At 31.6% G+C, this 14,277-nt stretch overlaps 1 protein-coding gene across 2 annotated transcripts; it reads left to right on the top strand.

Annotated features, from left to right (window-relative positions):
• The first annotated feature begins 715 nt into the window (after positions 1-715).
• LOC143064707 (toll-like receptor 4) lies at positions 716-12,590 on the top strand. Of its 2 annotated transcripts, XM_076237741.1 has the most exons (3): positions 716-1,104; positions 10,004-10,139; positions 11,099-12,590. In XM_076237741.1, exon 3 carries the CDS (start codon positions 11,219-11,221, stop codon positions 12,500-12,502), a length of 1,284 nt encoding a protein of 427 aa, XP_076093856.1. In that variant the 5' UTR covers positions 716-1,104; positions 10,004-10,139; positions 11,099-11,218; the 3' UTR covers positions 12,503-12,590. The 2 variants fall into 2 exon arrangements, with proteins under 2 accessions (XP_076093856.1, XP_076093854.1); XM_076237739.1 differs by having other exon boundaries at positions 10,004-12,590.
• The last annotated feature ends 1,687 nt before the right edge of the window (positions 12,591-14,277 follow it).

Raw genomic sequence — 14,277 nt, 5'->3', positions numbered from 1 at the left:
ATTGACCTCCGGTCTTCCGTTTTGAGTTCACTGACCTATGACCTTGAAATTGAGATCAAGGTCGAAGGTCAAGGTCATGTTATAAATTTTGAATTTTGCTTGTTATCGTTGTTCAAAAGAAACTGCTACAGTTATTGGTATGATTTGTTTGCCAAATTACTGTTTACAAAAAGGCGCAACTTCAACCTATTTCAGTCGAAGTGTTTTGGTTAACCCTTATAGGAGTTTTCTCCCCTTATGTATTTCAAATCATTATTTCTCCACAACCATACAAATGATTGACCTGGGGTCTTTTGATTTGAGATCACTGACCTATGACCTTGAAATTGAGGTCAAGGTCAAGGTCAATTTGACGTTCTAGATTTTGACCTTTGCTGAAAATGATTTTCTGTTCATAATAAAACAATTAAGTCTTCTGCATATACCTATTAATCTTATTTATTTATATCAATTTGAAGAACCAAATTACATCAACAAGGAGTGACATTTTCTCACATCGATTTTTAAATTTCATTCTTATTATCGAGGTGGAAAGACCTTCAATTGTTCTCTGAAGAATTGATTTTTAATTCTATATATATAATACGAAAACTGAACGTTATGATAATAAATGCCTCTTATAGCATTTCTGATGTGCATAAGAGTATTGATTTCATTTCATCGTCAATATTATGTATATTAAAGGATATACGATCTGGATCACATCCTAAGTAATAAAACGCCATAGGAGTTGACTAACAAAGTTTACTATTTAAAGAGCCATATCTTATTCAACTTTTGTAAACATCTGTTGTGAAAACAAGTATAAATATAAAACAGAAATTTTCTGTATGTAACAGTGTTTTAAATATGAAAACCGGATGAAAAATATTCGACATTTCTGTGATAATCTCTTCGGGAAATGGAAGTTGGCCACAAATTCGACGACAAGGTGAAAAGAGGAAGTCAAAATTTCACTCGCACAAAATTGGGACAGTAAGGTCGTTGAGAAAAATTTCGTCTGTGACGTGTCAATTAGGTTTATTCCAAATATACACTGGTGGCAAATCCAAGCAAAGTTAATGATGACATTTCCAGGTCCAAAATAGAGATATCTAAAGAAAGGTATGGATTATCATTTAGGGAGCTACCATTTAATTTTTATAAGAAGGGGGGATTTTGTCCTGGATTTGTTTAGTTGTAATCTCTGTCCTGCCTTTTTTACACTCTATCCGGTTCTACCTTTTTTCTAATTTATCCTGACTTTTCTTTACATAAATTGTAATCCTGCCTTTTTTTGTAAAGTTGCTCATCCTGCCTTTTTTACTCAAAACTCCTGTCCTGCTTATTTTTCAAATTTCATCCTAGCCCTCACATACAAGTCAAATGGTAGCTCTCTTATAACAGTATCTGGTAATCCATTTTTCAGTATTTAGAATTTGGCTTTATTATTGAGTTCTTGTAAAGAGACTGTTGCATTTTCTTTTGCAAATACTTCTATGTATGATCAACACAAAAGTTTACCTTCTGTATTTATTTTGTAACTGTATCCTAATGTTTGAACAGTTCCACCAATTACATTTGAAAAATAACAAAGAGTAATAGAAAAATTGGATTGACACGACCCATGAGTCTGTAATGAGGAGAACCCTAATTGCAACCATGCTTAAAGGGACATTATCTGTTAAATTCTTATATTTGATTTATAACATACTTATATACACGTATATCCAAATCGAAATAAGTCTAAAGATAAAAAAAAATAGCCAAAGTATAGACTTTGATAAAATGTATCAGCAATTCGTGTGTATTTTAGTCTATACGCCATCTAATAAAATATAGAGATCGTATCAGAAGAATGTTGACGACAGAAACATAAATATATAAATATGAATAGATAGCGAGCACTGTGGTGTACATATTCAGACATGTTGAAATACGTAATGTCCAGTCATAAAAGTACAAATTGTTTCTAATAAAACGTGTACGCTTCTATTTTTAACTAAATGTGCGCAATTTGGGTTCTTTGACCTAACCAGTATATCTTTCATAGTTACATTTTCCATTAAAAATCGCATTGATTATTAAAATTTCAGATTTATTTTATGGTAGTTGAGTTTATATTCTATCTTTATAGTAATGTCATATGAACGCTGTCATTTAATAAAATATTTTTATGAGTTTTATATTCAAATTTTCAAAAAAATAAATAGCTATAGGTGCTTTCACGGTCAATTCATTCGCTAAAATAAAGTTTATGTGTTTAGGTTTAAAAACAAGTTTTTGAAATTAGATCTTTTAAAACCTTAATTGTATAAAAAAAATTCACTGTTCTGATTCGATATACACTGGAAAACAACAACAATAAACAAAGACAGAAAAACGCCCCAAAGCAATGCAATTCAAAATTAGATTTTAAATCACTTCAGTTACCGCTGTCGTACGTGGTCAATTTGTTTTTACATCTTCGTGCTCTTTTTGCAACGCAGTCTATATATTTTGACCAAACCTGTCAGACATATTGCAAGGAACGTTCTGTACAGATGATCCTTATGTCGACCAATGTAAATATGCAGGCACATTTGTCTTTAAATCATGCTTTCATCCTCTCAGACTATAATGGCTAATTTGCCTATATTCAGATTTATAGGAATCTTTCTTTATTTTATGATTTGTTTTGTTCACGCAGGCAGGTTAATGCAGTTTAAAAAAAATTTAGCAATGATTTTCGGTGTTTGCATCGCAATCTAAATCTGACGTCATTTTCCTAACTATTCGACACGTGATTGGCTAGAACGTTTCGTCGACGTCAAATTTGAGCTTGTCACCAACAGCTGATCGGGCACCTTGTTATGATAAAAGTCAGTGTCTTCAGTTCGACAACAACACGTTAATATAGATGTGGGCTGCTTATATTTTGAGGTACGTTAGTTTTAAATTATTTTAGCCTTCTTCCGAGGATCTTGGATATTCATTTAATTCACGATTATGAATGTAGTCTGAAGAGAAAGCTGTATGTTTACTTAAAAAATGTGGTTATTTACAGGTTTCGCTGTCAGCATGATGTGGGCAGTCTGTTGAAACTTCCTTTGAATTAATTTTTCACGTTAACACTATTTTACTTCCTTATAAACAATCCAATCTTTATTAGCTATTGACTTTATAAAAATAGTTTCACGTCGACAGTTTGCAGACTGACCAGGGATGCATTCATGCGGGTCATCAAATATTTAAATATGGGATCTCGGTGGTCAGAAACCATGATCAACCATGCAACGTAAGCAGTAGCATTTGTTAAAATGTCCGAACAACATGCCGGCTGAGGCCCGCCACCTTTCACCTATGCCTTTATCACCCCTCCCCCCCCTTGATTAGTCTCGTATGCAAACACCTTAACATTTTCTTTAAATATCTATTAGGTATATTTGTACCTGAATCTTAAAATCGATCGCATGTTAAATCATTCCTTATTCCAATTTATAACATATTGTAGAAGTAAAACAAAGAATTATTCAAAATATATGCATGCATGACTCTGTGCATCATACTTATGCCTCAGTCTGTATTTAGTAAAATTATGTAAGCATTCACATGAGATGTTTTATGTGAGAAATATTATTTATTATCATGGCCATAATTTATTAACAACTTAAAGTTTTCATTTATGGTTTTAAATTTGATGCTAAGTCATTATAGTATTATTTTTAAATCATCCTTTTTAGTGTACATTTGAATTTTTTGTCTTTATTAATTTTTTGTCTTATCTTTTTTTATATATAGACATAAGATTAAATTAAATATGTACTTTTAATATTGATTAACTATAATAATGTGTATCTGAAGTATATGTGTGTTTGTGTAAATCTTTTCAAATTTTGACACACTTGTTATAAAACAATTTACACCAACAGATCAATCTTAATTGTGTAATTATTGTAACTTTTGATTGATTTACAACTGGCACATATAAGTTGACTGTTAATGCATAAAGAGTGTAGTTTCTATGATATGAGGTCTACACAATTAAATGTAAGTATTAATTGTATTATAATGAATGATTCCCTTCAATTCTATATTTTATATACCATTTTCTATAATCTGTATTGCTCATTATTCTCTATTCTTTGTATTTTAACACACCATCATTCTCTTTTATTATCAGTGTTTTCTTAATCTTTAATGTCTCAGCCTTTAAATTTTGCACTTTTGCCCATAGGGATTATTACATGATTGGTGTATCTATTCTGTAAACACCATCCAGACCCTCAGTTTATGTGACTATTTAAAGTTATCTGGTGTATTTAGTCACACTCACCCAATCTTGATTAAGTCATATTGATTATTAATAACAAATTGGCAAAGCAATGTGATGGGTAAATATCAGTTAATGTAAGTTGTACTTACAAACTTTATTGTACTTTTACAGACAATTCATCAATTAAACTTTGTGTCAAGTTTTCTTTTAATTCAATAATAATTAAGGAATACACAAATGTGACAATTTTGACTGAAGTTTTCTATTTGTATCATAATATGAATACCAATTACTTTTAAATGCCATTAATGGTTTACATATTTTTTTCAGTACATGCATGAAGATGACTTGGAGGTAATGGTGTCATACATGTTAGTTTTAACTATAATAGCCTAACTGAAATTTGAAAAAAGTTATCAGAGGAAAAGAGTGACCACTTCTTTCTTGTGAAGATCAACACACACAAGGAAATTATCAGACAATTTGTAACCAGATATGGGGGCAGTATTAGATATATGCATGAAAAGAAAGCTTGATGATATAACAAAAATATTAAAACAGTGCTGAATATGAAAACCCCATGCCATGTCACATGTAACTTTTGGAATGCAGAGATTTTCAGTATTACAATAAAAGGAAGGATTTGATTACTGTTAAAACTGACTCTGGAACATTCAAGAAAAAGAAATAAAGAAATAAAAACATGAGAGGAAATGACTGTGCACTTCTTTTTTGAAGGATCAACACACAAAAGGAAATATTCATATCATTATGCATCATGTGCAGTAGTTGAGATAATTTTGGATATATACATATATAAAGCTGTGAACTAAGTGATAATTATAATTCAAACATCATATGTGGTACCTGCATGTACTTACTGGTATATATATTGTAATTCACAACATTTTACATGGATATATATAGGAATATTCTTTGCATGATACATGTGAAATAAAAAAAAGAAGACAAGTATAGGAATAAAGAATTATCTAGTACAGCATTATCATATGAAAACCAGCAGGATGATACATGTATATGTCTATACATTTATTATGGATCATTGAAACCTACAAGGAAGTATTGTATGCATTGTTATAAGGATTATTAGTTTAAATTCAATGTGACATATGCAAATTGCATGCCTTTTGTTTTAATTTTGAGAAAACTATTTGAAATGAATGAAAAATTATAAGTTTCTTTGACATTGAAACCTTTGAAATAGTTATATTTGTATGTAATAGGCAGATAATACTCATACTGAACTCAATGCTCTCACATGCATACAACTTTATTGAATAAACAAATAGATTTATCTCTGACAAGGAAATTTCTTTTTTTAATGTTTTTTTTTCTATAATAATTTACTGTTTTGTACTGGAAAAAGTGCAATGAATGAATGATGAACGTTCAAAAAATGAACAAAGCTCTAGAAATTATTGCTTATAGCTGATATAGTTTTAAAAAAGACCCATTCACACATGTGATGTGAAAGTAACGGATCCTTATAATTCAGTGAATTAATTAAAAATGTTTTTAAATAAAAAAAACATTGAAAAAACTTTAATAGGGCTGAATAGATAAATATTTCTCATAAAACATGAGTTTGATAGAAGGGGCTACATACTACCATGCACTAGTGCTTGTTTTAAAAAGTGTTTTCCCTATCAGGAGAATCATTTTGTTTTAGAAATACTGTTATGCCGTTCGTCATCACGTTATTTCACCATGCTAAACCTTGGTAATCTAAAAGTCGTAAAGACCCTATGATATTCAAATTTAAGGAAGGAAGCCAGATAATATTATTTGCAATCGGTAGATATGACACATATATGTTTAGAAATGAACATTTGGTTACGAAAACCCTCACAAAGTATAACGTCAGAGTATCCCCCCTTTTTCTCTTCGTAAGCATGGTGATTCTTTAAAGATTCATGAACAACTCAAGTATGAAAATGTGAAGAAAAAAAACATTATTTTACATCTTTAATGTGTTTATCTCTAGTCAGAAACTATCAAAATGTCAATTATTTCTTTCCCTGCATTTTTACACCGAAAAGGGGAATAATCGATCTGAATTAATTCAGTGTTTAAATGTCGCCGAGTAAGGCAGCAACCATTTGATTTTCTGGGGGGGGGGGGGGGCTATGGTTTTTTTTTCTGCGCAAACTTTTTTTTTCGCCTTCGGCGAAGAACAATCTATTTTTTTAGCGACAAAACAATTTTTTTTCTTTCAATTTTAGCATTACATATAGTGGGAGCTGAGGGTGAAACAAACAATTTTTTTTTCTCAGGGTCCAAAACAAATTATTTTTTTCACCAAAACCTGGAAACAAACTTTTTTTTCCAAAAAAAACCATAGCCCCCCCAGAAAATCAAATGGTTGCTGCCTAAGAACTTGAATATCATTCATCTATAAAGATCGCATTGGCACATCCCGTTAACATTTATTGATCTCTTTAAAACTTGGCATATTTATTCTTGAAAAGCTCATGAATACGAAGATTGCTGTTTCTTGTTTTTAAAATGAATATAACATATCTAAAATTGGTAAAATAGTTGACTTTTGGTGGGGCCACGGTTGGATTGTATGTCATTTCTGTTATTTTTTATTATAAAAGGGCACATTTAAAAAATGAAACAGCTGTTACGGGAAAGATAACATATTTGTCAACCAAATACAACTTTATTTTTATTCATTTGTCTAGTTCTATGGGGTGTGCCAGGCTCTTGAAGTTGGACGTTCACACGCCATCTTTGAATGCTGCCCGTTACCATGGCAACCAGATGGAGGGTTCTGAGACACCAGAAATTAAAACTTTGGATTATATTAGGGATGATAAAAATAAGTTCTGGGTATGAAAGTTTCTAGACAAAAATTCTAAATAATTTCAAATTTCATTGATTTTTATATGAATAAATAGCCGATTTACTCTCGAACAGCATTAACCTACCTGCGCAATCATTGATGGAGGTAAAAAAGTGAAATAACTATTCGCCTCTAGCAGACTGTTTTGTTCAATTTTGTCAAAATACACAGGTAAATTTAACTCATATCAATTTCACGTGAAATTAAATTCATATGTGAATCTCACGTGAAATTCACATCAATTTCAACTCAAACGAGCTTATACGTGAAACTCACGTGAAATCAGTTTTTGTGAGTTTCACATGAACCTCATGTAAAACTGATGTGAATTTCACATGGAAATCACGTAAAAAATTTCATGTGAAATTCACATGATTTTTTAAAATAGAGTATTTCAAATAACATCTAAATTTTCAAACTTTATCAAAATCATGTAAAATATCATTTTTTTGTAAATTTCACGTGAAATTCATGTGAAAAAATTCACATCAGATTCGTGTGAAACTCAATTCACGTGAAATTCACATGAAAATTTTCACGTGAGTTTCATGTATAAGCTCGTTTGAGGTGAATCTCAGGTGAAATTTTTCTTGACAATTTCACGTGAGATTCATGTGAAATTCATGTGAGCAAATTTTGCCTGTGTAAGCCAAGAAACCTTGCTGAATAATTATTCGCTTACAAGTGATAAATTCGACCTCATTGAACCTATATTCATGTGACATCCAATTTAACCCCTCAGCTAGAGATGAATTATGCGTGTTCAGTTTTAAAAAGGACAAAATAGGTCAACATTGAAAGTGAAACAAGGTCAAATCATTTGCTTGACTAATTCGATTTAAAAAAAAACTCATTCTTATAAAGTAAACACGATGATTAACATACATTCTAACCTATCGAAAGACAGTAAACAGACCTAGAAAATTTCCAATTCACAAAAAAAATTCTGTGGAAAAAAATCAGGGGAGGCAGTTGCCTCCCCTGCCTCATAGTTAGTTACGGCCCTGAATTGCACGTTCTCACTATCTGTTTATATCTGTAGCTATGTTTATATCAGGCAATATGACCGTTGATCATGATTGTCTTCGAAGATTGCTTCCTGGTGAATTTTATGGCCTCTAGACTAAAATGTACAAGAAGTGTTGAAACATATTATCGAGCCTTTGTATTGTAAACTGTTTATTTTAGATTTTTTATAATTTGAGTATACGTTTTAGTGTGTTAAAAATTAAATATGAGAATTTGACCCAAATCGGTGAACATTAATTTGACAACATTACAACTCCTACAAATCTTCAAATTTTACCGATAAATGCTTGATTCTCCTCCGCATGGTCAGAGGAAACGGTCGTACTCCCAAGACTGCATTAGAATTCGATCAAAACATTTTGTAGTACTCAATTATTCCGAAAATTAAGAACAAAGGTATATAAATTTAATTGTGTATCTTAATTCATTTTGTTCAAGATACGCTCTTCTATTCATAACATGACAGTCAAAATTTAGTTCTTGTCGAGCCTGCGACTTTTGTCGCAGAAAGCTCGACATAGGGATAGTAATCCGGCGGCGGCGGCGGCGGCGGCGGCGTTAGCTAACTTCTTAAAAGCTTTATATTTTAGAAGGTGGAAGACCTGGATGCTTCATACTTTGTATATAGATGCCTCATGTTACGAATTTTCCATCAGTTTGTGACATGTTCAATGTCCTTGACCTCATTTTCATGGTTCAGTGACTACTTGAAAAAAAAGTTAAATTTTTTTGTAATGTTAAATTCTCTCTTATTATAATTAATAGGATAACTATATTTGGTATGTGCGTACCTTGTAAGGTCCTCATGTTAAGTTTTGTGGTCAAGTCCATATCTTGGATACTATAAGCAATAGGTCTAGTATATTCGGTGTATGGAAGGACTGTAAGGTGTACATGTCCAACTGGCAGGTGTCATCTGACCTTGACCCCATCTTCATGGTTCAGTGGTTATAGTTAAGTTTTTGAATTTTGGTCTTTTTTATATGCAATAGGTCAACTATATTTGGTGTATGGAAATATTTTATGATCTATATATCAGTCGCGCAGGTTTAATTTGACCTTGACCTCATTTTCACGGTTCATTGATCAGTGTTAAGTTTTTGCGTTTTGGTCTATTTTTCTTATCCTGTATGCAATACGTCTACTATATTTGGTATATGGAATGATTTTAAGTTGTACATGTCTAGTTGGCAGGTGTCATCTGACCGTAACCTCATTTTCATGGTTCAGTGGTCAAAGTTAAGTTTTTGAGTTTTGGTCTTTTTTTCTAATACTATAAGCCATAGGTCAACTATATCTGGTGTATGGAAATATTTTATGATCTTTATGTCAGTCACGCAGGTTTTATTTGATCTTGACCTCATTTTCATGGTTCATTGAACAGTGCTAAGTTTTTGTGTTTTGTCTGTTTTTCTTAAACTATAAGCAACAGGTCAACTATATTTGTTGTACGGAAGAATTGTTAGCTGTACATGTCTGCCTGGCATGGTTCATCTGACCGTACCTCATTTTTATGGTTCATTGGTCAATGTTTAGTTTTCTTGATTAATGTTAAGTTTACGTGACAGTGTAATAAAGCTTTACATTTAGGATGTATCAACATAATATCAATGATTAGTAAAAAAGGTGAGACAAGCCAGCGTGTGCACTCTTGTTCATGCAATGTGTCAAAAAGTGTTTTTTAATTTGCCCGATTTAGGGGATGTATATACAAAGAAGCATGCTGATTTAAACTTCTTAAGACAAGCCAATAGAAAAAGAAATGAGTCGGGTAAGTGAAATTGAGTTTAAAAAAATCCCGTCCATGTTCATTTTTTTCAAAAATGTATTCACAGAATGATATGGAAGTATAGTATCTCTATTTTACACAGGTTTCGTCAGTTTGTTATATCTCTATGGTCACGATGGACGTTTCAGTATTGACTTGTAGCCTTGTGTTAATGATTATTACAGCGGATCAAGTATATATGTGTCCGGGAAAATGTTCATGTGGATATAGAGATAACCGTACGTATCGAGTAAACTGTTCATACGAAGGACTAACACATGTACCAACAGATATTCGAAACTACAAAGAACTTAAATTTATTCTATTGAACAATAATCATATTTCAGCACTGAAAAATGGTCAGTTCAGTGGGTTAAATGAATTAAATTATTTAGACTTATCAAATAATCATCTTGAAGAACTGTCGAGCGAAATGTTTATAGGAATGATAAATCTAAAAACGTTAAAACTGAACTACAACCGAATGTACATGGGTGAAATCTATGAAAATGCATTCAAATTTCTTGAAAATGTCCAAGTTTTTGAAATGTATGGAATCTATAATGATTTTTTGGTTGAAGATTCTTCATATCCTGTTAGTGTTTTGAATCTTAAAAAAGTAACTACTTTGAAACTTGATGGACAAAACCATGGTAGTTTTGATAAGGCATTTATGCAGTTGAAAAACTTGCAGATTTTATCTCTTTCTGGAATAAATGGGTACTGTACCATTAACAGAATACGTGAAGATCATTTCGTAAATTGTCCATATCTCGTTAAATTAGATCTCAGTTTATGTGACATCTATTCAATTGATGCAGGAGCATTTTCCAATCTTGAGAAGCTTGAAGATTTAAATCTTTCTTTCAATCATCATTTAGAAATGACGGGGGTGAAAAACGCAACAGTAAATTTAAAAAGGACTAATATAAAAGCTCTTAAGCTTAAGTACATACATAGAAAACATCAAATTATTATCGAAAAAGATGCTTTTACGGAATTAAAAAACACAAATTTGGAGATGCTTTACTTAGATCAAAATAAAATCGCAAGTATGGAACAAGATGTGATTTATACACTTCCAAAAACGATGAAGTTTTTATCTGTCAGGGATAATAGATTTACCAATGGCAAATTTGTAAAAGTACTTTACAAACTTGAAAATCTAGAGTCGTTTGATTGTAGTTTCCAATTGCAGAGTACTTTGTCCCATGGAGAGAGTCCTTCATTTATCAGTGTGTTCCTTCAAAGTATCGCAAGCGAAAAGAAAGATGAACCTAAGTTTCCACCTAAATTACGACACATATATGCCAGCCATATGAATTTACATTACTCATTGATACCGCCTGCTAGTTTTCCTAACAACTGTCTGGAAACTCTGGATGTGTCAACCAACAGATTTGAAACATTTGGTGGAGAATGGAAAGGATTACATTCACTAAAACTGTTCAACTTATCAAGTATTGGAGTGCGTTTTATACATCCCGATTTTTTTAATGATATGAAAAATTTGTCTGTTTTACTATTAAATGACAACCATATCGGGAAAACAATCGCAACAGATACACAATTTAAAATATTTTCTTCTCAAGTGAATTTAAAATATCTTGATTTATCACACAATGAAATTAAAGAACTCCCAAAGTTTATCTTTTCAAATTTAGGAAATCTTGAACAACTCCTTTTAAAAGACAATGTTTTAACAGCACTGGATTTTCATTTGCAAGATCTATATAAAATAGAATTCATTGACTTCCAAAACAATTCGATATTCGAATTCTCAGATATACAACATGACATCCTGAGTAAGTTATTTAGGACTAATAATCTAACTATAAATTTAGAAAACAACAAACTAAAATGCGACTGTCAGAATCCAGATTTTCTTAAGTGGTTTAATGAGAATCATATTCATTTCGTAAATTTTTATAATTATAAATGTAAGTTTAAAAATGGATCTTACGTTTTTCTAAATCGGGCAAGCGAACTATTCTCCGAGCTGAGTAATTCGTGTAAGTCACTGCAAATCACAATTTATAGTGTGATAGGATGCCTTCTCTATACCCTGTTACTATCAATGATTGCAATAATTTACTATAATAAACGTAAACTAAAACACTTCATCAGTTTATTCAGTCGACATGTACAACCATATGAAGTGCTTGACCATGATGGAAAATATGTAGTTTATTTGTCATATTCAGATCGCTCGTCGGAAGTCGTTTCAAGAGTAGAAGAACATTTAGAAAAAATGGATATTTCCTGTTTTGGAAAACATAAAATTGAGTATGGTGAGCTAGAAGTACCAGGATTAACAGCTGGTCTAGGACAGAGTGACTGTATTGTGTGTTTTTTAACACAGGATTATCTCGACGATGGTTTATGTGTTCAAGAGTTTCGATCTGGGATTCACAAAGGATATGAGACCGGAAGGCAAATTTTAATACTAATTTTACTAGAAGATATTGATGAGACAAATTCGTTAATTCAAAATGAAGAATTTTATCGTTATGTTTTAAAAAATACGCCATATACTCCAAGAAGTGGAGAAGATTTACTTTCTTACGTTGAAAAACAAGTAAGGGAGATTCAAAGTTTGTAAAAGTATACAATGTAAAAGTTCATATCGTTTTATATATGTGATTTCTGATAGATATTTACTTTTAAACATATAAACGATTAGTTTTGTATGTAGTCTTGTTTGATAATAGATATAGGAAGATGTGGTGTGAGTGCCAATGAGACAACTCTCCACCCAAATAACAATTTAAAAAAAGTAAACCATTATAGGTCAATGTACGGCCTTCAACACGGAGCCTTGGCTCACACCGAACAACAAGCTATAAAGGACCCCCAAATTACTAGTGTAAAACCATTCAAACGGGAAAACCAACGGTTTAATCTATATAAAATAAAAAAAACGAGAAACGAGAAACACGTACAAATTACATAAACAAACGACAACTACTGTACATGAGATTCCTGACTTAGAACAGGTGCAAACATTTGCAGCGGGATTAAACGTGTTAATGGATACAAACCTTCTCCCTTTTTCTGAAACAATACCATAACATCACAACATAGAAAAACACACGATAGGATATCAACTGGCAGGCTTAACTCAATCAAAAAACGTACATAAATACACTATAAACGAATAAATTTGATCTGCGATATCTGAATACAAACATTTTTAATAATGGATAAACAATATATTATGATCATGAATAAACTGTAATGTGAACAAGTCAGTTAAATTAATAACAGCCATGGTAGGACAAAACTTTTTAAAAGCCGAAAAATCACATACTGTGTATACCAGTATTATACATCTCATTAAATACATATGTGATACATTTCTAAAAATTCTGAAAACAGTGGAATATTGCAGGTGCTTACAAAATATGTCGTTCTATCGAAGGTAATTTGAACATTGTAAAAACAAGAATATCATCGAATGCAAACTAATCCCGAAAAATCTGTTAACAGAAAAAAAAAACGAAACCTCATCTGCAAATCACCTATATACAGTAATGTATAAAAGTCAACACCAAATCTGAAAAAAAATGTATAATTTTTTTTCTAATTCCAAGGGCCATAATTCCAATTAATTCCGTCAACAGCAAAAAGTAGAAACTAGAGCCTGTGTCGCTCACCTTGGTCTGTGTGTTTATTAAACAAATGACGCAGATGGATTGATGATAAAATTGTGTTTTGCTGATGGTGATGTGTTTGTAGATCTTACTTTACTGAACATTTTTGATGTTTACAATTATCTCTTTCTATAATGAACTTGGCTTAGTAGTTACAGTACTAGTGGAAAATATTTTGTAAAAATTTACAAAATTTACAAAATTTATGAAAAATGTAAAAAAATTACTAAAAAGGGCAATAACTCCTTAAGGGGTCAATTGACCATTTTGGTCGTGTTGAATTATTGGTAGATCTTACTTTGTTGTACATGATTGCTGTTTACAATTTATCTCTATCTATAATAATATTCAAGATGATAACCAAAAATAGCAAATTTCCTTAAATTACCAATTCAGGGCCAACAACTCAACAACGACAGCCTGATTTGTCTAAAAATTTCAGGGGCAGATTGATATTGACCTAATGAATAATTGTTTCCCGTCAGATTGGCTCTAAATGCTTTGGTTTCAGAGATATGAGCCAAAAACTGCATTTTACCATATGAACTATTTTAGCCATGTCAGCCATCTTGGTTCGCGGTCGTGGTCATTGACCACATTTTTAAAATTAGATACCCTCAGGATGATTGTGGAGAAGTTTGGTTAAATTTGTCTCAGTAGTTTTAGAGGAGAAGATTTTTTGTAAAAGATTACAAATATTTACGAAAAATTGTTAAAAATGACT

Source organism: Mytilus galloprovincialis, chromosome 2, assembly GCF_965363235.1.
Source record: "Mytilus galloprovincialis chromosome 2, xbMytGall1.hap1.1, whole genome shotgun sequence".
Lineage (NCBI taxonomy): Eukaryota > Metazoa > Mollusca > Bivalvia > Mytilida > Mytilidae > Mytilus > Mytilus galloprovincialis.
The sequence above is the reverse complement of the archived record's forward strand: the minus strand, read 5'-3'. Positions and strand labels throughout refer to the sequence as shown.

Excerpts from the sequence above, each read along its gene's own strand:
- LOC143064707 (XM_076237739.1), top strand. The coding sequence starts at position 10,028 with ATGGTCACGATGGACGTTTCAGTATTGACTTGTAGCCTTGTGTTAATG.